At 36.7% G+C, this 25,689-nt stretch overlaps 1 protein-coding gene across 1 annotated transcript; it reads left to right on the top strand.

Annotated features, from left to right (window-relative positions):
- Positions 1-7,519: 7,519 nt before the first annotated feature.
- Positions 7,520-10,286, top strand: LOC125242121 (leech-derived tryptase inhibitor C-like). Its single transcript, XM_048150827.1, has 3 exons — positions 7,520-7,628; positions 8,884-9,004; positions 10,112-10,286. Exons 1-3 carry the CDS (start codon positions 7,613-7,615, stop codon positions 10,182-10,184), a joined length of 210 nt encoding a protein of 69 aa, XP_048006784.1. The 5' UTR covers positions 7,520-7,612; the 3' UTR covers positions 10,185-10,286.
- Positions 10,287-25,689: the final 15,403 nt, after the last annotated feature.

Genomic DNA, 25,689 nt, shown 5'->3' with positions numbered 1-25,689 from the left:
TTTTAATAAATAATTTAAAATTACTGCACCTAGTGCTCATAGTGTTGTGTTCCTGCCGGTGAGTAAGGCTGCCAGAGCACAACGAGGGTGCGGTGTGCTGATGACGGGAGGATTTACGGAACTAACTTGTTCCGTCTATTGTCCTTTGAGTTGTCGGCAACCCGAACCCTCCTTAGAACTTGTACACTACTTTTTGCTGTGTACTTAACACAGCAAAAGGGAATGTACAAGTTTCTAATGGGGTGGCAACGCGCATGTGACACTGTTTGAGTTGCAGGCGTCCATAGGTTACGGTGATCGCTTTACATCAGGCGGGCCGTATGCTTGTTTACCACCGACGTAGTATAAAAAAAACCTAATAAATTTGGACGTTTTGAAAGTAGTAGCTGAGCATCAGAAACAAGCCTTTTGGCACAGGTTCCGTATGTATTTCAACTGAAGTTTTGCATTATTTTTAGTGTTTGTTCATTAAAGTAAGTACTTACCTATTTATATTGTCCTTAAGCCCCCCTACAAAGGCAAACCTTCAAATGCCGCTACTGAGGTGCTGCATGGCGCCTAAGATAGCCCGATTCTTAAGCTTTTCCATTTGCAAAGCATTTGCAATCCAATCCAATTTGCAAAAAAAATCATATTTATGCGTTTCATACTTTTTGAGCAAAAAAATAAAAACGTTTTTGGGTTAAATGCACGCCGTGAGGTTCCAGGTTTAAATTGGTATGAAGTATTTTCTCCTGACAGGGCATCAACTGGTAATAGTTTCCAAATCAAAGCTTTGGGGGCAATTTTTGAAGGCTTATTCTGCTACGCCCACGCCCTTTCGTACTTTTATAAGCGTGAATAAATATTATAGGACATAGGACACTTTTACACATATTGACTGAGCCCCACGGTAAGCTCAAGAAAGCTTGTATTGTGGGTACTCAGACAACGATATACATAATATACAAATACATATATACATAGAAAACATCCATGACCACAGATGTCATATATACCATAGATCAAGCAAACGTATCTACTTAGCGTGTCAAATGAACTCAGTGAAATCCACTGAGTTGTCCGTCTTTACTCGCAGCTTGCAGCTTTCGGGCGTCAATTTTTGTAAGTTGAAGTCAACCAAAACATAAAAAATGCCTCGTTACGTGATATTCAATTGCAACAACACAAAAATTATGAACAATCAAGAGCCTGAGACATATTTAAAATTACAGGCAAGAATCAACTTCAGTACAAAATTTGACACGCTCGGCCCCTATACAAATATATGAATTTGTTTCTTCTATCTAAATTAAGTTCTGTGTCCATGACCATAAATATCTGTGCTCATCACACATATAAATGCCCTTACCGGGATTCGAACCCGGGACCGCGGCTTATCAGGCAGGGTCACTACTCGCCAGGCCAGACCACAAGCAAGTGAATGAGCTTAAATTATGTGTCCCAGTATTCTTTTGTACCATTAAAAAAATTGCAAGTTAGTATTAAAAACGAGACAGATAAAAAAAATATTGTGCGTAGAGTCTCTACGCGCGTAAGAAGTGAAACTTCGTAATGTGGAACTGACACTAGAAAGGGGTATTTCAAATTAAAAATGCATAGTTATTTTTTTTTATAGTTATTTCTTTATTCTTTATAAGACATCACAAATTATAAACTAATAAGTTAACCATGTAAATTAAAAAAATCTAAATATAGCCTAAATGTAACATCTTATAACACCATGGATGCAATAAAGAAATATGAATATGAATATATGAATAAATTAAAACTAAAATAAAATTCCCCCTTCGGCAATGTTCCGTAGATGCTGGCAGCATTACCTCGCTGAATCGCAACGCTTATGCGCTGAGCGAGGAAGCTGCCAGCTCTACGGTCCCCAGTGGCATCAATATTTTTTTAGACAGCGCCCCGTGAAGATTCTTGGCACTTGGACCCCAAGGACCAAGAGTCTCAACGCCAAAAGCAACAAAAGTGTACTCTTGACCCAAATTATAGTTGGCAACACTGAGCGTTAAACGTTTAACGCTGTTAGTTGAAAGTTGCATTAGAAGTTTTACTTCAAAAAAAAAAACATTCAGTCGAATTGAGAACCTCCTTTTTTGAAGTCGGTTAAAAATAGTGCGTGGAGTCACTTCGCGAGGAAGAAGTGAAACTTCGTAATGTTTACGTTCTTCAAAATGCGAGTTGGCAACACTGAGTGTTAAACGTTTAACGCTGTTAGTTGGAACCCGCATTAGAAGTTTCACTTCAAATAAAATTACGATGGCTATCTTAGGCCCCAGTAACTTAAGCATCTGTGAATTTCAGTGTTCTCTTTGCTCGTCGAGCTCGCTGCGTGCACATTGGCGGCGAAAATATGTAGGTGTTATAGCCATCTGTACTCTCCAGTGTGTTCTACCCAAGGGCACACCTTCGACAATAACTGCACGTAAGGCATATTCATTTAGTACTAATAAATCTGGGCAACCGAGCTTCGCTCGGTTCTGTTTCGTATCCTTGACATGTGTCGCCATCTAGTTCAAAAATGAATAGTACCTACATCGAGCGAAAGAATTCTCAGCCTTAACAACACAACTACTCCACACGAGATGGCGCGCATTTCGCCACAAAAACTCAAATAGTGTATTTTTCTATTCGTTTTAGCCTTGACCTGTGTCGCCATCTAGTGTTTGCAATAAATAGTACTTACATCGACCGAAAGAATTCTGTCTTAACAGTACAACTACTGCACACGAGATGGCGCGCGAAGAAAAACGCATGAAAACTCGAAAATTCGCGTTTTCCGGGACCTAAGGATAAGTTAGACCGATTTTTCACCCCCAAAAACCCCCACATAACAAATTTCTGCGAAATCGTTAGAGCGGTTTCCGAGATCGTCAGTGTAAATAAATATATATATAAATAAATAAATAAATATACAAGAATTGCTCGTTTAAAAGTATAAGATATACCATACATTTTTATATCGTTATTGGAGGAACCCATAGATCTTATAATTATGGTCTGTTTATTGCTTATGCTGGATATATATCCCAAAGAAAAAGGAATAAAATAAAACTTTACCTATATAATTATTTTTATAATTAATCTTGAATAAATGGCGGACCTAAAGCCGAAAGGCATTCTCTACCAGTCAACTGTAGGATCAAACAGAGAGATTTTTTATATTAGTATGTAAGATAAATACTTATATTTTCAATGTATATGGATATTAAAAGCGCCTATTTTGGTGTCAAATGATGTATTTTTAATTTTAATGTATTTACTCTGAATTTTTATTCTTCCAGAAGAAAATGCGCTCACCAGGAGTTTGCCTACAATGGAATATGCAAATGAAAATAGCTATAACCTGAATAAATAGAAGAATTCACATAGTTGGACCTACATGTTTTATAAATAAAATTATATCTTATGTGTAATAACTTAGGCACCTAAAATTAAAAGGGTAAAAGCATTGTATGTTGTTTGATTTACATTAAAATATGTTTGAATATAAGTAAATAATACGTAGCAATGAGGATCGAGTATTATAGAGAGTTACTGTCGAAGTAAAATGTGTAATTACAGTGCATAGACTGCCATCTCTTGACACAGGCTTAAAACTTTTGAACCTCAGTTTTGACAATTTGGCCCGTATTCTTGGCTTGATATGTTTTAAAATGTCAAATATTAATATTAGCGCAATCTAGCTGAGCTTACCCCAAAGGTGTAATGCCATCTAGGGCACCGTACCTTTTTCTGTATGGTACTGAGGTACGTTTCTTTCTTAGACTTTATCTGTCTATACGGAGTTATATATGTCTTTGATACGTAGTAATAATATGTGCTACTATTATGTATTAACGTATTTTTAGGTACAATTGCTACTTTTAGGTAAGGTTAATACGGGTAAGTGTGTCATAAAGGGAAGTGTGGCTGGCCTGCACATTTCACCATTTTACTCATTGTTACAGGTGTTTCTGAATATGCATACTTTTGCTACTGGCTATTCACAATTAGTGGCAAACGTATAAGTTAACTCTCAATAAACACAGATTATCGGTTTAAACAAGCCAAATGTGAAGGCCAGACACACTTAGCCTTATGACACACTTAGCCTTATGACACACTTAGCCTTATGACACACTTACCCGTATTGACCTTACTTAAAAAACGTAAACAAATAATACCAAGGCACTCAGCTTTTTGTCCAGTACCTACATACGTTAATTAAGTTTTTAAGATTCATCCTCCTTTCATCCTCAATGTATGGACTTTGGTCTGAAATAAAGATTTTTTTTTAATAATTCTTTTTTACGTTATCGGGTAGTTACGCGACCAGTCTTATACCTATTTATTTAATCTACCTATTTACACTCAAGAACCATTTTCTGAGGGTAGATTTAATTTAAATTTATTGAAATACCAAAAGATACTAACTATTTATAATCAATATAAACGGTATAAACCGGTATAAACCGGTCTGGCTCAGTCGGTAGTGACCCTGCCTGCTAAGCCGCGGTTCTGCGTTCGAATCCCGGTAAGGGCATTTATTTGTGTGATGAGTTCCTGAGTCATGTATGTTTTTTATGTATATAAGTATGTATTTATCTATTTAAGTATGTATATCGTCACTTAGCACCAATAGTACAAGCTTTGCTTAGTTTGGGGCCAAGTTGATCTGTGTAAGGTGTCCCCAATATTTATATTATATTTTATTTTTATATTCTGCCTTGTTCCAGTGCTCACTTTGCTCATCTTGCTCACTACATGTGCAATGGCGGCGAAATGTAGGTGTTACAGTTTCCTATACGCCCCCGTGTGTTCTACCCTCGGGCACACCTTTCAGAATAACTGCACGTAAGGCATATTCATTTTGTTCTGCATACGTGTATGTATACCGTGGTGTAACATAATAAACTGAAAGAATTTAACTACGCATTTCTGAGGGAAAAATAAAAATAAAATGTCATATGACGTCAAGCAAAATTTCGATATTTTTTGTGTATTTTTTTATTATTGAATGCATTTTCACAATAAAAAGTAAATGTTATTCCTAAAACAGGGACTTAAAATAAAAAAAATACCATTTTTTTCTAAAAAACATACTTCTTTTCAATGAATCACTAGTAACTGATACATAAATATGTTTGTAAGTACATAAAATAAAAATGATGGTTGACTGGTAGAGAATGCCATTAGGCCTTACCGCCATTTGTACAATTTAGTTTTATTTTTGTAATAAAGTTTAAATAAATAATTACTTCATTACTCATAATTTAAATGTATTTGGATCTAAAAAGCGCCTATTTGTTGTCAGTGGATTTATTATTCATTCCAAGTAAAGTATGTATACTTTTCTGATTCCAGAAGAAAATGCGCCCACGAGGAGTTTGCCTATGATGGAAGATGCAAATAAACAGCAATAACCTGAATATAACAGAAATTCACATAATTCGAATATTAAACTTTTCAACTACTTAAATATTTTCGAAGTGAAACTTCTAATCAGACTTCGAACTGACAGTGTCAAACGTGTAACGTTCAGCGTTGTCAACTCGAATTTTGAAAAACAAAACATTACGAAGTTTCACTTCTTCTGCGCAGACGCACAATTTTTTTTTGTATAAATAATAATCTTAAGTATATCGACTATTGTGTAATAATTTAGGTAACTATAATAAAAAGGTACAACACTTGTTGATTGATTTATGTTTACATATTTGAATACATTAAAATAATATGAAAAATACGAAAGCATTCATTATTTTTTCAATCATAATACTTTCAATAAATACGTAGACTTCGCAAACAAAGAAATTGTAAACTCTTTTCATTTAACACTGCAATATTATAACAGCTGCCTTTTTAGGGTTTCGCATACTGTTAAAATAAAATGTAATTTTTCATTGTTCTGTATTCTGACCCCTCAAATTATATAGCTTATAATATTATTATAAGCTACTAGCTTTTGCCCGCGGCTTCGCGCGCGTTAGAAAGAGACAAAAAGTAGCCTATGTCACTCTCCATCCCTTCAACTATCTCCACTTACAAAAATCACGTCAATTCGTCGCTCCGTTTTGCCGTGAAAGACGGACAAACAAACAGACACACACACTTTCCCATTTATAATATTAGTATGGATATCTATACGTTTAAAGGATTCATGTAAGCGGGAAATGAACAAGTTTGGTATCCAAATCAACGGTTGAGAGAAACGTGTCGATATGAGACCTGAAGATATCGCAACGTGACAGCAAAGACATATATAACTCTAAAGAAAAAACGTACCTCAAAGCCCTAGAGAAAAGAGTACGGTGGCCTAGATGGCATTGCACCTTTGAGGAACGCTCGACTAGATGGCGCTAATATTAAAACTTGTCATTTTAACACATATCAAGCTAAGGGCCAAATTGTCAAAACTGAGGTTCAAAAGTTTTAAGCTTGTATCGAGAGATGGCAGTCTATGCATTGTGATTACACATTTTACTTTGACAGTAACTCTATATAATACTCTATCCTATTTGATGACGGTAACTGGCTAGAGAATCTAAAGCGACCATCCTATGCGGACTCACGTTTTTGTGTGGTCGTTGTGGCAAGAAGTGCCGCATAAGGACTGTATAGTCATCAACAGAGATGCAGAACCCCGTGAACCCACAAGCGCCGCAACAAACATCTACAACAAATGCTGTGGCCAATGATGATGATCTATACGTATACCGCTTATGGCGCATTTTCATTAGTCGCTAACTCGTTCGGTATACAGCACACGGGGAGTCTCCGCAGGCGAGATAACAACCAATGAAAGTGGTGCAATTTGATTGGTCGTTATGCAGCATACGGGGACTCCCCGCAGGCGAGATAACAACCAATGAAAGTTACTATTACTATTTCATTTCCCCGAATGCGGGCCCTGTGGCATGCGTTCCAGAAATCTCTCGCACCCCGAATGCGGACCCTATCGACTAATGAATACGTTTCCCCGCATGCGGGCCCTGTGGCACGCATTACAGAAATATCTCGCACCCCGAATGCGGACCCTATCGACTAATGAAAACGTTTCCCCGAATGCGTGCCCTGTGGCACGCGTTACAGAAATCTCTCACGCTACGCATGCGGGTCCTATGAACTAATGAAATTGCGCCATTATAATGTTGTCGGTTATAACAATTTAATGCAAAATGATCTGCGCTGGCCTGATAAAAATAAATCTTAATAAATTAAATCAATTTGTGACAATGTAACGTACTCGTACAGTGAGCTGCAAAAGTGCATGGCGAATTCATCATAATTTTGCAGCTCACTATTCATACACACAAAAGACTATAAATACTGGTGTTGGGAGTGTCCATGGGTGGCGTTGGTCGCTTACCAACTCATAAAAACAATCATAATAGTCTGGTTGTTTGCCTCCTATCTCATTAAAAAACCTATTACAGAACCTTTGAAACGCAAGGATGGATATATTTATATAATTTCCTTCTTGTTTTTTTTTTATTTTATTGTGATACTTTTTAATAATAACACGTAAGTGAGACAATCGACATTAGTCTAGCTGTATCATAGTTAGCAACGTCTTTGAAAAATACATTTATAAATAATATTAATTTATTTTTTTGTTGCTACCATGAAATTAATTTATCGTAAGTATAGTCATGAAATTTATTTTAAATTCTTCGCTTTTTTTTAGGGTTCCGTAGCCAAAATGGCAAAAACGGAACCCTTATAGTTTCGTCATGTCCGTCTGTCCGTCTGTCCGTCTGTCCGTCTGTCCGTCTGTCACAGCCGATTTACTCGGAAACTATAAGTACTACAGTGATGAAATTTGATGGGAATATGTGTTGTATGAACCGCTACAAAATTATGACACTAAATAGTAAAAAAAAAAAGAATTGGGGGTGGGGCCCCCATACATGTAACTGAGGGATGAAAATTTTTTTTTCGATGTACATACCCGTGTGGGGTATCAATGGAAAGGTCTTTTAAAATGATATAAAGTTTTCTAAAAAACATTTTTCTTAAAGTGAACGGTTTTTGAGATATCAGCTCTCAAAGTCGTAAAAAGTATGTCCCCCCCCCTCTATTTTTATAACTACGGGGTATAAAATTCTAAAAAAAATAGAGGTGATGCATGCTAATTAACTCTTTCAACGATTTTTGGTTTGATCAAAGTATCTCTTATAGTTTTTGAGATAGGTTGATTTAACTGTAATTTTGGTTAAGTTATTGGTTTATTATATTTGCTGCTACGGAACCCTTTGTGCGCGAGCCCGACTCGCACTTGGCCGGTTTTTTTACAAATTAGTTTTTTTTTAAAATATAATATAATACATATTTTTCAATTAAAGGAAAAATGGAAAAAAGGAACCTGTGACCACCGTTTTGACGGAGCCATCTCTCTCACCAATTGAGCCACGGAGGCTTGCTGGATAAGCCTATGGCCTAAGGCGTTTAAGAATTGAGGAAAGGCATGGATAAATTCGCAAACATACAGCAGGCCTCCGTGCGTCAGTTGGTGAGAGCGATGGCTGTCACAGGTTTGAGTCCTGCCGGAGGTGCGAATTTTTCCATTTTTCCTACATACATACATACATATAATCACGCCTCTATCCCATAAAGGGGCAGACAGAGCCCATGAACTTCTAAGTTTCAGTGCCACTCTTGGCAAAAAGGGGTTGAAAGAAATTCGAATTGTGACATTGCAGTGACAGGTGGCCAGCCTCTCGCCTACGCCACAATTTAACCCATATCCCTCAGTCGACTTCTACGACACCCACGGGAAGAAAGGGGATGGTGAAATTCTTAACCCGTCACCACACGGGCCATTTTTCCTTTAATTTAAAAATATAAATGTATTTTTAAATCACTATTGATTATTTTTTACCTTTGATATTTCAGTAATTGTGTTCATTGCCAGTCTGGCGGCCATCTTTGTTTACGCAGAAGCCAGTTGCCAGTGTCCCCAAGATTACCTACCAGTTTGCTCAGCCAGCAACCGCACTTATAGCAATAATTGTTCGTAAGTGACCAACATGATACTCTAAGATTTCTTCTAGATATTAGAGTAGAACAAGGTGAGTTGTGACGGAGGCGAGTTGTGACAGCATCGATTTTTGGGAATCGCGCGTTTGCTTGAAAACTTGAACTAAAAACACCTGCCCTGTTGCAAGCGGGCATTTTCGCCCAAAAAGATTCAAAAACTTTTTCTTCTTAAATAGTTATATTAAATGTTTTCCATACTCAGAATCACGAGCGCTTTCTAACTTACTACGTAAAAAAAAGCGTGTCAAATTTAATTTTTTCAATTCGTTACTATTTTTGAAACACTTTGTACAGCGGTTACAAAGTGGAAAGAATGCAAAATAATAGAAAAATTGTGACCATTTTTTTGTCTCTTGTTTTTTGTCCTAGATCGAAAGGGCTCGTGATTCTAAGTAGGAAAAACATAAAATTTACCTACCTTAGAAAAAATATTTTTGGTGATTTTTCTCGCGAAAATGCCCAGAGGCGAGTTGTGACTACATTGATTTTTGGGCATCGCGCGTTCACTGAGAGAAAATACAACCAGTTTTCATGTTCGTTCAACAAGTTTTTTGGTTAAAATAGCGCCTACGTGCTCTTTGGTTCAAACAACAAGCTACTTGTCATTTGAATCGGCAATATTTTTGAATCAACAAGTCGATTTTATAAAAACAACCTGACACATATTGTTTTAAACATACGTTTGGCTGATTCAAATGGATAAACCGCAACAAGTCGAACTTGTTAAATTCACAATGCAAATTTCTCTCAGTGTTTGCTTGAAGATTTGAACTAAAAACAATTTTTCGATCCTGATAAGAGAAAAATAATATCCCAAGATTTCCTCTCATTTTTCAAACCTTCTATTTCGTTACCACCATAAAAAATGTATGAAAAAATGGTAACGAAATGGGAAAAACCCTGGGACACTCATTTTCTCCTATAAGGATTGAAAAAGCTCGCGATTCTGTGTGTAAACAACATAAAAATTTCCAAGTCCAAAAAAAAAGTGAGGGGGACAACCTTGAAAAAAAAATGGCATGGGTGCGTGCCGCAAAAGTAATTTTGTTTTGTTTCGCTTGTGACTTTTTATTTTATGTTTCAGGCGAGGTTGTGCCGGTGACCCGTACGCTCATGCCGGCACATGCGACGGATCTGGAGGTTACTCCGATTACTAAACACATTTTTTTATACAAGGTGCTCGCGAGGAACCCGCATAACTTGAACCACGCGTTTCTGAGGCAAAAAGAAAGAAAAAATGTTATATGAATTTTAAAATTTTTCGCCAAAAAAAATAGTTTTTTTTTTTTTTTTACTTTTTTGGACGTATTTTCACATAATTTTTTTTTATCCATAAAGTTGGCAATTAAAATGAGTTCCTTCAGTTATTTTTCTAAAAATCAAATTATTTGGAAGTTTTTCTTGTCACATTTTGACATCTATCAATGACTACTGTGAGACTATGCTCCACAATTGCGCATCAGCGCCGTTAAGAAACCTTTTCTACTGAGTAACAATACGGAAATGTTTTTTTTAAATTGGCAATAACTCTGAAACTAGACGAAATCTAGAAAAGTTTATATGACATTTTAGTCTTAAAATGTGATCAAGAATATGCCGTTAAAGTTATATGGGTTCCTCGCGAGCACCTTGTATAGCCTATAATGTGTCCCACTGCTGGGCAAAGCTCCCCTGTTTTTCGCCACTCCTCGCGACTCTGTGCATGCTCTCGCCAGGCGCCAAAAAAATGAGTCCAGGTCTTTCCGCCATCTCATCTTTGGTCTACCTCGGCCTGAGTAATTTGTGGCGCCCATTCGGTCGCTACTTTGGCCCATTTCTCTGGATGCATCCGACAGACGTGTCCCGCCAAATCCCACTTCAGCTTGGCTGCCTTTCACACCAACTATGGCTTTAAAAAGTTGTCAAATGATGTAAAGCCCGACCTGTAGCCACAACTCGCCTTGTCGCGCGCGAGACCATACTTGAAGTTGCGCTTGTACACTGAGAGAAATTTGCATTGTGAATTTAACAAGTTCGACTTGTTGCGGTTTATCCGTTTGAATCAGCCAAACGTATGTTTAAAACAATATGTGTCAGGTTGTTTTTATAAAATCGACTTGTTCATTCAAATATATTGCCGATTCAAATGACAAGTAGCTTGTTGTTTGAACCAAAGAGCACGTAGGCGCTATTTTAACCAAAAAACTTGTTAAACGAACATGAAAACTGGTTGTATTTTCTCTCAGTGTATGGACTCGCGCGCGAGAAGGCAACTTGTGCTAAAGGGTCTGAAATATATGCGCCATGTTGCGGATTTTAATTGCACTATTTTCTTAATACTACCATAAATTAAATATAACAAGATCATACCCTCCCATACTTTAAAATGCGACCGCCTAAGACCGCGCTTACACTCCACCACACATAGATGGCGCCACAAAAAAAATGTCTTGTAGCTTTCGATTATACTTGTAGATGGCGTTAAGTGTCACTTTTGACATAGATTTACGGCTCGGAATTGACACTTAATGCCAATCTACAAATAATCGGTGGCAACAAGGCATTTTTTTGTGGCGCCATCTATGTGTAGTGGAGTGTAAGCGCGTTCGAAGGCGGTCGCATTTTAATGTATGGGATGGTATGATCTTGTTATATTTAATTTATGATACTACTTATATACTGAACTGTCACTGTTATAGTCATAATATATTTCTGATCTAAAAATGAACCTAACACATTTTTTAAAGTTGTTTATTAACTTGCAATAATATAATGTAAAATGTTTGTATGTAATTTCCCGTAAATAAAAGGTTGTAATGAAAAAACGCGTTTCCTTGGCTTAACTTTCTGCGTGGGAATAACTAATTTACCTACTTTTAAATGAAATTAAGAACCGGTTCGGTTGGAACTTTATTGCAAAGCCGTAATTTAACTGTCAAGGCTATACAGAGAGAGATAATCGTAATCCAAAAGAGTAAGGACCGATTAGCGAAAACAGGTTTCAAAATAAAAATCTTACCGCTATACCTCGATGTTTATAAACAAAAGACAGATCAATTCGAACCTTCCATATATCCGAATGATATCTCAATCTGATTCAGCTGTCATGTACTTATTCGGCTTGATTGCTGTACATGCACAGATGTCATATATACCATAGATCAAGCAAACGTATCTACTTAGCGTGTCAAATGAACTCAGTGAAATCCACTGAGTTGTCCGTCTTTACTCGCAGCTTGCAGCTTTCGGGCGTCAATTTTTGTAAGTTGAAGTCAATCAAAACATAAAAAATGCCTCGTTACGTGATATTCAATTGCAACAACACAAAAATTATGAACAATCAAGAGCCTGAGACATATTTAAAATTACAGGCAAGAAACAACTTCAGTACAAAATTTGACACGCTCGGCCCCTATACAAATAGATGAACTTGTTTCTTCTATCTTAATATAGTTCTGTGTGTACATGCCTGTTCAACAAAAAAAAAAGAAGCTGAAATATTGAAGCTGAGTTATGTTACTCATACAATACTTATCAACCCAAAAATAGGCACAGAATAGGGATCACGACTGCATGAAAAAATGGCATTCTGTTCAGTCCGTCAGTTAGATCGTCCAAAAATACTGAACACTTATTTTTCGCTTTATCTAATTACTTAATGAAAAAATAAAAAGATATAGAGCATCAAAGTGCCGGAGTCGGGGCTTAATGTGACGTCACTTCTAAGTAAAAATTGTACGCCTAGCGTTACGTCACGCGAAACTTTAATGCACTGTAACGTCGTCATTTTTCGTTTACGAGAAAATAGTACTTTATGCAACAAGCGTTTAAAGGAGGTCAAAAAAGACGAGTGGCGTGGGTAGCAATTTGAGGCGAAGCCGAAAATTGTTAATAAAGACGCCACGAGTATTTTTTGACTCAGTTAAACACCCTTGCATACAATACTTTTTCTACGACCATGCACTTAGTTTTTAATAGTTTTCTAGAAGAACTTTAGTAAAATTCACACTGTTTCCTGTATTTTGACGCAAAGGTTTGACTGTCAGCGCAGCTGCCCAAAGCCATCCTGCGCAGGTGCGCAGTATCGTTATAATAATGCGCTGCCATGGTTACAGAGTCAAACAATATTTTTATGTAGGGTTTTAAAGATCAATGCACGACCCTGTAAATGGCGAATAACAGTTCGGGAGTAGAAAAAGTAAAAAATATGTGTCTTAAGTTTTTTAATCATCTACTGACGGACTAAATATTTTTTTTAGTGCCAGTTTAGGGCCACTGTCAGTTATACGGCGCTGTCACTTCTTGCTTTTATACCGATACATTACGCCTAAATTATAATCAACGCGCAACGGGCCCCTTTTAAAGCTATAAAATACAGCCGATCTAGCCAAGCGAAAATCGCTGACGCTACGTAGCGATTGAAACGCAGATAGGGTGAGCTAGCTACGATACACTTACGAAGCGAAGCTTGTGACGTTGCCTACGGCAGTAGGTAGACTAGGTAGTAAATGAAATAACTCAGACGACAGTGTATCTTCGAATTGTCCTACAAATCTGCGTTCACATCAACTTGACATTTGGTACCTTCCCTTCATTTCCTATTTGGACGAGTTTATTGTTACTATTTCTCGTATAAAAACTCGGTAGAGTGTTTGTGTATGACAGTTATAAGAAGCAACTCAATATGAAGTTTTACATCGGTGAGTTATATCAGTTATAATTATAATGTTCAATTATTATTTTCACCACACCAACTCTTATTTGATATTTGCCAGCCGCTTTTCGGTGAAGGAAAACATCGTGAGGAAACGGGACTAATTCCAATAAGGTCTAGTTTACCCTTCGGGTTGGAAGGTCAGATGGCAGTCGCTTTCGTAAAAACTAGTGCCTACGCCAAATCTTGGAATTAGTTGTCAAAGCGGACCGCAGGCTCCCATGAGCCGTGGCGAATGCCGGGATAACGCAAAGAGGATGACGATGACCGTAGTATTTATAATGAAAATAAAGAGGACTTTAAATGACAATAAGGCTAAATTCATGCAACCCAGGTGTTCTACTGCTGGTGGTACTGGTAGCGCAGGTGAGCGCGCAATTCGCCTGCTTCTGCGCAGAATACCAAGACCCCGTCTGCTCCATCAATGGGATCACTTATGGAAATGACTGCAAGTAAGTTCGAATCCACAGACTTGCATCGGACGCATGCCATTCTATTATAATTTACTTGTATATTTAGAAATTAAAAGTCACAAAAGTGCGTACATCCATCGGCGTCCTGGGTACCGTCACATCAGTGGACGAAATGCTATGTTATATACCGTGTTTTTTTTTGTTTTCCGTTAAATTCGACACGTAGTTCATTCATTATCAGGAATCACCCTGTATATCGCAGTATATCCCTGTGTATCCTGGTGCGCAGGGTGCGCGTCAGCCCCAACAGCATCCTACAAATGATAGCGGGTAGGGTTGACTGTCCCTATTTAGCGCACTGCGAGGGATTGCATTCCCCAATGAGTGTTGTGTTGTTTTAAATTTAATATTGTATGCACTAACCCCTTAGTTTGTAAGTCCTACTAATAACATATGTGTCCATGGTTGCACGAAATAAAAATATTCATTCATTCATATCACTTTTAGTTAAATTCGCAAACAAAAATTCATCATTTTCATACATAATAAACTAATTTATTAGTGTGAGAGACCCTTAAGAATAACATTCAAGTTAGTGTCAAGAAGTGATTGACGGCACATGTCAATACAAACAACTTTAGAATTGGTAAAGGCTGTCACACACGTGTTCAGTAACTATCTTTATTTTTTTAATAACTCGATAACCGTAAGAGTTAACACGCTGGTTTCATATAGAAATTAATTGTATTTGATCTAAAGAACCTTCCCTTAAAGTTAACGGGATTCAATAAAAACAGGGTGTATATGCGTCCAATGCCTATAATAATGGATATCCTAGCTTAAGACGATACGGTAGGGGTCAATTCTCCATACAAACGCTCTCGACTATTTCCTCCCTGGTTTTTAGGGTTCCGTAGTCAACTAGGAACCCTTATAGTTTCGCCATGTCTGTCTGTCCGTCCGTCCGTCCGTCCGTCCGTCCGTCCGTCCGTCCGCGGATAATCTCAGTAACCGTAAGCACTACAAAGCTGAAATTTGGTACCAATATGCATATTAACTACGCCAACAAAGTGCAAAAATAAAAAATGGAAAAAAATGTTCTATTAGGGTACCCCCCCTACATGTAAAGTGGGGGCTGATATTTTTTTTCATTCCAACCCCAATGTGTGATATATTGTTGGATAGGTATTTAAAAATGAATAATGGTTTACTAACATCGTTTTTTGATAATATTTATATTTTCGGAAATAATCGCTCCTAAAGGAAAAAAAGGGCGTCCCCCCCCCTCTAACTTTTGAACCATATGTTTAAAAAATATGAAAAAAATCACAAAAGTAGAACTTTATAAATACTTTCTAGGAAAATTGTTTTGAACTTGATAGGTTTAGTAGTTTTTGAGAAAAATAAGGAAAACTACGGAACCCTACACTGAGCGTGGCCCGACACGCTCTTGGCCGGTTTTGAAGATAGAGCAATGATTTTTTCAACACAGATTGTTATTATTTTTATCTGTGTCGGACCGTTTTGATTTTTTTGATATTCTGCTTTTTAAAGACTCTAGAGCCAATCAAAAATTAAAAAAAACGGACTTTTTCATTGAGTCGCAAAAAAAGGTGTGATACTCAAGATTGGTAACAATTAACCAAAAAAGCTAAACGGTCCGACATAGATTATTTCATTGTTATTCAGATTCTCAAATTTCGTTCCGATTGATTAAGTTTTGAAGGAGGAAAGAGTCGAGAGCGGAACCTCGATTTTAAAGATTTTTGTAAAATATCTTTTGACTGAATTGTTCTTAATGTACAATTTTTTTTTTGATAAATCTAGTTAATAACACTTGTATATTTAACTAAAATTCCCAAGTTGAAAGGGGGGCTCCTTTCCATTTTAGCATTTTCGCTACCGTATCCTCTTAAGTATAAGGCCTGAGTGGATGCATAGAGCGGAACGTTCGGTGAAGCGTTCCTACATCCTATAAGCGTGTAGCAGAGCGGGGCGTGCGTCGTGCATGTCAAATAAATAAAATAAATAAATAAATAAATATTATAGGACATTCTTACACAGATTGACTGAGGCCCACGGTAAGCTCAAGAAGGCTTGTGTTATGGGTATACTCAGACAACGATATATATAATATATAAATACTTATATACATAGAAAACACCCATGACTCAGGAACAAATATCTGTGCTCATCACACAGATAAATGCCCTTACCGGGATTCGAACCCGGGACCCGAAACAATTGAAGCTCAGTGTCCTGAGTCGACGCTGCATAGGGCAGACGCACGGTCGCCCGCCCTGCTATACGCCTCGCCGAACCAAACGCTTCGAGCGTCCACTCAGTTCATCATCAGACGACGCAAGAACTTGCATGATATCTTAGACGAATTGCAGACTAATGCTCCATTATGCATTAACAGGCCGCGATCTAACTAAAATCGTAAAAGGGCCCTTAATATAGTGAAACCCACATGTTATTTTTTTCAGAAAAAAATGTTTTTTTTTTCCCGCACTAGTTCGCAAATTACAACATTTCTTGTCAATCGCAACTTCAAAATGCCATCATGTACTAAAAAACGTCGTACGAGACACGTGTGTGAGTTCCTTTGGTCGTGTTTTTTTTTTAATTTATAGCCAAAAGTTCCGAATTTTCTTTTTTGCACACTCATATCATGTACTATTTTGTACTCAAATACTTACATTCAAAATTCATTTTAATTGCAGGAGATCGTGTTTCAACGATCCGCTCCTACACAGAGGCCCGTGTTACTTCAGGTTCTACCCCTACATCAAGAAATAATTGCCGACACAATCTACAGCTCACTTAAAAGGAGACCATTTGTATCAATAAATATTTCCATACACAGCTCTATTTTCATTGTTCTTTAGTGGATTCGTAACATCATCAGACCACCCAAAGGCCGTCCACTACTGAACATAGGCCTTCATATTAAACCTCCATAAACCGTGTTTTTTTTTTGTTTCGACACGTTCATTATCAAGAACCAACCTGTATATCACTTTTATTTAAATTCGCGAAAAAAAATGTTCATAGTTTTCATACATAATAAATGAATTAATCAATGTGAGAGACCCGGATAACATTCAAGTTACTGTCAAGTGACGGCACATGTCAAAACAAATAACATTAGGAAGTGGTAAAGGCTGTCACACACGTGTGCAGTAATTTTTATTTTATTTTTTTACTTGCTAGTCCGTCCTAGTCATAATGTCCACCACGGATTCGTATAACTAAGATATTTCAACAAGATATGTAAAGTTTTTTTTATTATTATAAATGGGCTTACTCTTGGCCACAGACTAGCCAAGGGTAAAGACGTGGCCTAAGATGGAGTGAATTTTGAAATTGCAGCGAAATTACTAAAATTAGTTTAAGATGTCATTGAAAATAAAGAATATTTCATAGCAAAAGGACCACAAGGTTATTTCGTGTCGTTAGCATTTTGATCCCTTTTTTGTGCGACTGGTTCAACTTAAGTAAGTAGGATAATTTGAAAAGTCACGTTCTTTACTTTGCAAATCAGGTTCCAGATTAAATTATGTTTTTCTAACCTTTTTTGGGATTTTACGTTGATTACGGAATCCTAAGTGGATTGAACGCAGGTATGTATAGTTGTTTTCTGTATTGAAGTGTGCATGTGCAATAAAGAGTAATTAATTGATAGTTAAAAGGGTATTGTGGTTATAAATCCTAATCCATTAAAATGCAAGATGATAAAAACTCTTCATAGTTTACTGTCACTGAAAAACTAGAGCTTTTAGAAATAAGGAAAGAAAGAAAAAAATATTTATTTGGTATAAAAAATATACAACACAATACATAAAAAAACAAGTGAACCGGTTTTACTAACTTAAATTGCAGCAATATATATATAGTATATTGGAATGATATAAGGTACAGCGGGGAAATTTTTTTTATCATATTTTCGCCTTCCATTACCGGGGTGATACATTATTCAGGCTTCGTGGTTTAATTAAACTGCTATTTGTGATACATCGCTGTCGCGGAAATGACTGAATATGCATGACCTATATTTAAAAATAATGGATATTTTAATGTAGAAGCGAAATCTCGGCCAAGTACACGTACAGTCAGCAACGAAGATATGACTGCCAAAGTGCAAAAAAAATTGTGTATTATTTTACTGAAAAAGCCAATTGGTAAAAACTCAAAGTGAGAAATACGAGTATTTGTTGTTTTTGGCTTCTACCGACATAGATTTGGTGAAACCAAAGAGGATCGAGTATTATAGAGAGTTACACGTGTTCTTATCTCTAGATCTAGTTTTTCGACGAGTTGTCAACATGACAGCTCAGTGTTGCTGTTGTATTTTATAAAGGCGGCTATACACCAAAGTAGATGGTCGCCACAAGCTGTACACTAACAAATATAATTATACTCACATCATGTTTGGAGTCCTTTTTCATAGACCCGCCATGTCCGCCGGTGCTCTGAACTGTATTCATGATATCTCCACTTACACCACTTTTCTTAATCGGAAAAACTCCGCACTTAACTTGACCACACTATAATAAAGAGTACTATCGTACAGTATGGTCACTCCTTTCCCGCAGAAAGTGCCGCCCACCCGCTCTCGGCTACCACACAGTTACCGCCTGTGAACAACGCGACCAGTCGATCTGACTTATCTCACTCATAGAATCATGGTACGCGTTTGCTTAGACGAGTCTTTTATATTTTTGATCGTCATTCCCCGAGATGTGAGTTGACTTAGTCGCACACCGAATTTCGTACAGAACTTTCACGTTTTTTTTAACACTTCAATGTCACTAGTAACACACTCAATTGACACGATTTCAAGTCTATCTACATAACAATGTCATGTTCTACGTTAAATGGACATGTCACTACGTCTAGGCACTCTTTTAAGGTACACCACGAATTTTTAACAACACAATGCTAAAAAAAAAACATTTTTGTTTTGACAAGTAAATGTTTTAAATTACATAATGCTTGTATTAAATTACTGGTAACGTTATATAGCTGTTAGGCACGAATATGTCAAGAGCGAATCGCTTATCAGGCCCATATAAAAAACGAACTTCAAAGGAAGGGTGTGACTATTGGGATTGTCTCACTAAATACAACTAATAACTTACTAAAACGCAGTGTATATTGAATTACTTTTTCATCACACTCGCTTAGTAAGTGTAGCGTAGCGGTAGTTATAAAAAAAGCTATGAAATGTCTATTATAATCAACTTTTTTATCTTTAAATATTTTTTAAACACACAAAGTGTGATGAAAATTTTTTTCTGGTATTTCTCGGGGCGTAAGATTGCAAACTCGCAAATTCGAGTGTTTAAATAAATAATAATAAATAAATATTGGGGACACCTTACACAGATCAACATAGCCCCAAACTAAGCAAAGCTTTTATTATGGGTGCTAAGCGACGATATACATACTTAAATAGATAAATACATACTTATATACATAGAAAACATCCATGACTCAGGAACAAATATCTGTGCTCATCACACAAATAAATGCGGTAGGGACCGGGATTCGAACCCAGGACCGCGGTTTAGCAGGCAGGGTCACTACCGACTGAGCCAGACCGGTCGTCAAATATACTCTCTTTTGCTATAATCAACTTACATTACACCTCATTTTGCACAATGTACTATTCTATAACGGTGGCAAATACTGAGAGTAAGACACTGACAAATTCTAATATTTTGAATACAAAAAAGTTCGATCAGTTTGCTTAACTAGCAAGTTATGCGTTTTATTATATCTTTTTAAAATAAATAATGCTCCTTCACATCAATACATCACTGCATCCGATGGCACCACTTTGCCCACTCTTTAGGGGTAGTTTTTGGATCTCTGTCAAATTATGAGGTATCCAACGGTCACAAAGCCTCCTCACTACTTAAATGTCCATGGAGGATTTTGTGCACTTGACTCATACCGATAAATAAATAAATAATAAATAAATATTATAGGACATTCTTACACAGATTGACAGAGGCCCACGATAAGCTCAAGAAGGCTTGTGTTGTGGGTACTCAGGCAACGATATATCATATAAATGCTTACATACATAGAAAACATCCATGACTCAGGAACAAATATCTGTACTCATCACACAAATAAATACCCCTACTGGGATTCGAACCCAGGACCGCGGCTTAGCAGGCAGGGTCACTACCGACTGAGCCAGACCGGTGCCTAGGGTTGTCGGAATATGCTGGTAGGTCACTATTTTGTCAGTCTCTATCATACGCCGCACAACATACCTTCAGTCATCACCGTAAAAGGCCGTCCCTCACGCTGATCATCGGTGCAATTAGTGCAACCACGTTTTATTGTATTACACCAGTGGCCAGTTTCTCGAAAGATAAAAGCCTTGTATTACAAGTGTGTTTCCATGACAACCCATACGATTTGACAGTTCGCGCACTTGTAATACAAGACTTGTACCTTTCAAGAAACGGGCCCCAGGTTGTAAACCATGCCACGAGATGGGGTTTCATTTTGGAAGGCCAAACGAAGTCTATTATAGTTATTTTGTTGATTTAAATGACATCGAAAGTCACAGAAAATCATGGTACGAAAATTTTCTCTCGTGAAATATATATTGATGTTAAACATACAATTTTGATTTCGCCAAATCGCAAAATAAATTATTGAAATGCATACACAATTACATTGGCAAAGAGTTCTATTTTTAAAATGTAAACTTAATATTTAATTATATTTTTACAAGTGGCCTGTTCTAAAAACTTTAAGTGTCGCCCTCGTGCAGTATTATAATAAGGAATATAAACGGAACGGTCCAGGATTTTGATTTCTTGCTGCTCTGTACAAAATCCTAAACCATAATTTATATTCCTTATTCTAAGTATGAATCACCTTACAGATAAAATAGGATAACTTTAACCAAAAAATCACAAGAAATAAACTAGTTTTACCCGAGGAACCCTAATAACTTCCAGCTTACGCTCGTTCTACGTGGATTTATATTGGAATTTACATAAAGCAATTTGTGACTGGTCACGGCAGCCGCTGTACAGCTTTCATTTAAATCTAAACATTTTGGCAAACAAAAATATCTGAGCACGCTTATACAACCTGTTTTTATTGAATTCCGTTAACTTTAAGGGAAGATTCTTTAGTTAAAATACAATAAATTTCTCTAAGAAACTAGCCTCTTAACTCTTACGGTTATCGAAATATTAAAAAAATAAATTTAATTACTGAACACGTGTGTGGCATCCTTTACCACTTCCTAACGTTATTTGTTTTGACATCTGCCGTCAAAAACTTGACAATTACTTTAATGTTATTATTAAGGTCCTCTCACATTAATTAATTCATTTATTATGTATGAAAACGAAAAAAAAATTTTTTTTTTTCGAATTTAACAAAAAGCGATATACTCGGTGGTTCCTGATGATGAACCTAACTGCATGTCGAATTTACCGGAAAACAAAAAAAAACACGGTGTATGAGCCGTCGCATAATATTTGAATCGTGTCATTAGAATAAGTAGTACTTCAGTACAAAAAAAATAACGCAAATTTTGTCCGATGCTTGTATCTTACAGCTGATATTTCATTACACACTAATAAAAGAGCTTTTTTTAATTAATATTAACTGACAAAATTATATTTTATGTGTCAATAAAGAGTATCTGTATCAGCAAAACGAATATAACCGGTATTCGTTTAGTATGCACTAAGCACTAAAATTCAATTAGTATGCACTAAGTTGGCAGGCATCTGTTTTGCACTTAAAAGATTGTCTTTTGTTCTTCCTCAAGCACAAGTGCGGAATAGTTATTTTGCCCTTTTTCATTCTGTGCTAAACTACAGTCTAGAATTTTGGGGGGTCGCCGCTGACTGGCGTCGTGTCTTCGTGTTGCAGAAGCGAGCGGTAAGAATAATAGCCAACGTGCCTTCTGGATCGCCAGCTCGACAACTATTTATATCATTACGTATTATGACATTACCATCGCAATATATTTTTAACATTGTAAAGTTCGTAAGAACCCACATTGACACATTCCCACACAGAGCTGGTAACTTGAGATGCTTAAGGAACAGGAACAGGGGTTTACTCGAAACATCTAACTTCAGACTGACCAAATCTACCAAAACGACCTATGCTATTGGCCCTAAAATCTATAATTGTATCCCCGAACAAATAACCGCTATATCCAATGATAATGTATTTTACAATAAAATAAAAAATTGGCTTATTGATAATGCCTTCTATGACATCAATGAATTCCTTGAAATGTAATATTTAGCGCGATAATGTATTTAAATTATTTAAATTATATAGAACACATTTATAAATTTTATAATTTAATTCTTAGAGTAATAAGAATTACTTAGTAATAATGAATGTTTATGTTTCTGACGTGTAATGTATAAATATGCAATATCAATAAATATGAATATGAATATGAATATGAATATGAATATTGACGACCGGTCTGGAGTAGTCGGCTGAGCTACGGTCCTGGGTTCGAATTCCGGTGACGGGATTTATTTGTGTGATAAGCACAGATATTTGACCCTGAGTCATGGATATTTTCTATGTATATAAGTATGTATTTTATCTATTTAAGAATGTATGTCGTCGTCTAGTACCCATAGTACAAGCTTAGTTTAGTTTGGGGCAAAGAGGATCGAGTATTATAAAGAGTTACTGTCGAAGTAAAATGTGTAATCACAGTGCATAGACTGCCATCTCTTGACTTACACTTCGCTTACAGTTCGCCAATTATACATCCATAAAATCTGTATGTCAATCCACAAAAGCGCCGCTAAGACCGAAATCTATCCTAAATTACTGGAAAAACGCGTCTTCAAGTTGCCAATCCCGTGGGTTAACACTGCTTTTGGGCGTCGTTTTGGTGACGTCCTCAGCTCTCTTATATACAACACATACATACATACATACATACAATCACGCCTGTATCCCATGAAGGGGTAAGCAGAGCACATGAAACTACTCAAGTTTCAGTGCCACTCTTGGCAAAAAGGGGTTGAAAGAAATCGAAACTGTGACATTGCAGTGACAGGTTGCCAGCCTCTCGCCTACGTCACAATTTAACCCAATCCCTCAGTCGCCTTCTACGACACCCACGGGAAGAAAGGGGGTGGTGAAATTCTTAACCCGTCACCACACGGGGATATACAACACGGCTGTAAAATTCCAGAGCGATTTGATTGGTTGTACTGTGCATGTGGCTAAAAGATTACTCTGTAACTGGTTGTTATCACTCGACTATAACGAGACTGAGACATTACTCTTGAAAATTGTTTAATATTATCACACATGTAATAAATATAACTAACTAAATTGGAAGAAAATTGCTAAAATGTCAAGCCTACATGGTTACTTACTACACATATAGTCTAATAGGTAAATTATGTAAATTGAATGTATACCAACTAACATAATTGTAACTTTCTGTAATTTACTGTATTTATCCGTAATATATCTTTTCTTTCCTTCATCGTCATTGCATGACATTCAACTTAAGCATTTGGTCTCCCGCGATACAGGCCTAGCCTAGTGCGGGGACTCCTGAGGTATCGGTAAACCAACTAAGCTATGCACGTAGGTAATTGTAAGCTATGTAAGAATGCATCTCATTTGTGTCTTTTTGTGCAATAAACATTTTTTATCTCTTATCTTTATCTTTGACACAGGCTTAAAACTTTTGAACCTCAGTTTTGACAATTTGGCCCATATTCTTAGCTTCATATGCTTTAAAATGTCAAATATTAATATTAGCTCCATCTAGCTGAGCGTGCCCCAAAGGTGTAATGCCATCTAGGCCACCGTACCTTTTTGTGTATGGTACTGAGGTACGTTTTTTTCTTAGACTTTATCTGTCTACACGGAATTATATATGTCTTTGGTTTGGGGTTAGGTTGATCTGTGTAAGGTGTCCCCCAAAATATTTATTTATTTTATTTATAAGTATAGTACGTCTCCTCTTTGATAACGTCATTTATAATAATAAAGACACGAGTTCCGTACATTTTAATTAAAACAAGACGGTGGCAAGTCAAATTGCCATTTTATTGACGACCGGTCTGGCTCAGTCGGTAGTGACCCTGCCTGCTAAGCCGCGGTCCTGGGTTCGAATCCCGGTAAGGGCATTTATTTGTGTGATGAGCAACAGATATTTGTTCCTGACTTCCTGAGTCATGGATGTTTCCTATGTATATAAGTATGTATTGATCTATTTAAGTATGTATATCGTCGCTTAGCACCCATAGTACAAGCTTAGCTTAGTTTGGGGCTAAGTTGATCTGTGTAAGGTGTCCCCAATATTTATTTATTTATTTATTTTATTACAATGGCCGTCTTAATTCAAGACGAATATTTTAATATCTGTTTAAGTACCTCCTTCAAATAATTAAACTGAAAATACTAAGATCAATTACGAAAGCCGTAATATATTATTTTTATGATATAGGCAGTAAACGAGCAGACGAGCCGCCTGATAGGAAGTAGTCATCGCCGCCCATGGACATAAGCAACATCAGGGGAGCCACTTATGCTTTGCCGACCTTTTAGAACCCTAAATACCTGCTTCTTAACAAAAGCTTAAAAAAATTCACAAATCACAAAACATATTTTTCTGAACTAAATCTTCGAACATCAGTCTTTATTAAACAAATACTTATTTCCAGAATCTTCGGATCCCCTGTCTTGTTGTGTTAATCTGCAAAAACGAGGGTAGTTTCATGAACCCAGGCCCATTCGAAAGTTTACTGATATCAGAATTATGTCAGTTTGGCACGTGCGATTTTATTTATAATAATTATCCGGAAAAATCTTTGTACTTTGATACAAAGGTTTTCTCTTGATTTTTCTCTAAATCTGTGTTTTTACTGATGTCGCCGGGTTTTAGACCGGTTTTTTTTTGTTTTCCGTTAAATTCTACACACAGATTCATCATCAGGAACCACCCTGTATATCGCTTTTTGTTAAATTCGAAAAAAAAAAAAATTGTTTTCGTTTCCATACATAATAAATGAATTAATTAGTGTGAGAGGACCTTTCTCATAACATAAAAGTCATTGTCAAGTGTTTGACGGCACATGTCAAAAAAAATAACATTAGGAAGTAGTAAGGAGGCCACACACCACCATTGCCACTGCCATTGCCATTTCGTGGCACTTCATTCCTTTCTGTCTTGTTGTTATTATGTGTATTTTGTCTTACCTGTGTTCACGAATAAACGTTTATTCTATTCTATTCTATTCTATTCTACACGTGTTCAGTATTTTTTTGTAATAATTCGATAACCGTAAGAGTTAAGAGGCTAGTTTCTTAGAGAAATTGATTGTATTTGAACTGAAGAATCTTCCCTTAAAGTTAACAAAATTCAATAAAAACAGGGTTTACATACATACATACATACAATAACACCTCTGTCCCATGAAGGGGTAGGCAGAGCATATGAAACTACTCAGGTTTCAGTGCCACTCTTGGCAAATAAGGGGTTGAAAGAAAACGAAACTGTGACATTGC

Source organism: Leguminivora glycinivorella, unplaced genomic scaffold (genome assembly GCF_023078275.1).
Source record: "Leguminivora glycinivorella isolate SPB_JAAS2020 unplaced genomic scaffold, LegGlyc_1.1 Scaffold8, whole genome shotgun sequence".
In the NCBI taxonomy this organism is placed as follows: Eukaryota; Metazoa; Arthropoda; class Insecta; order Lepidoptera; family Tortricidae; genus Leguminivora; species Leguminivora glycinivorella.
This window is presented reverse-complemented; position numbering and strand designations above follow the sequence as displayed.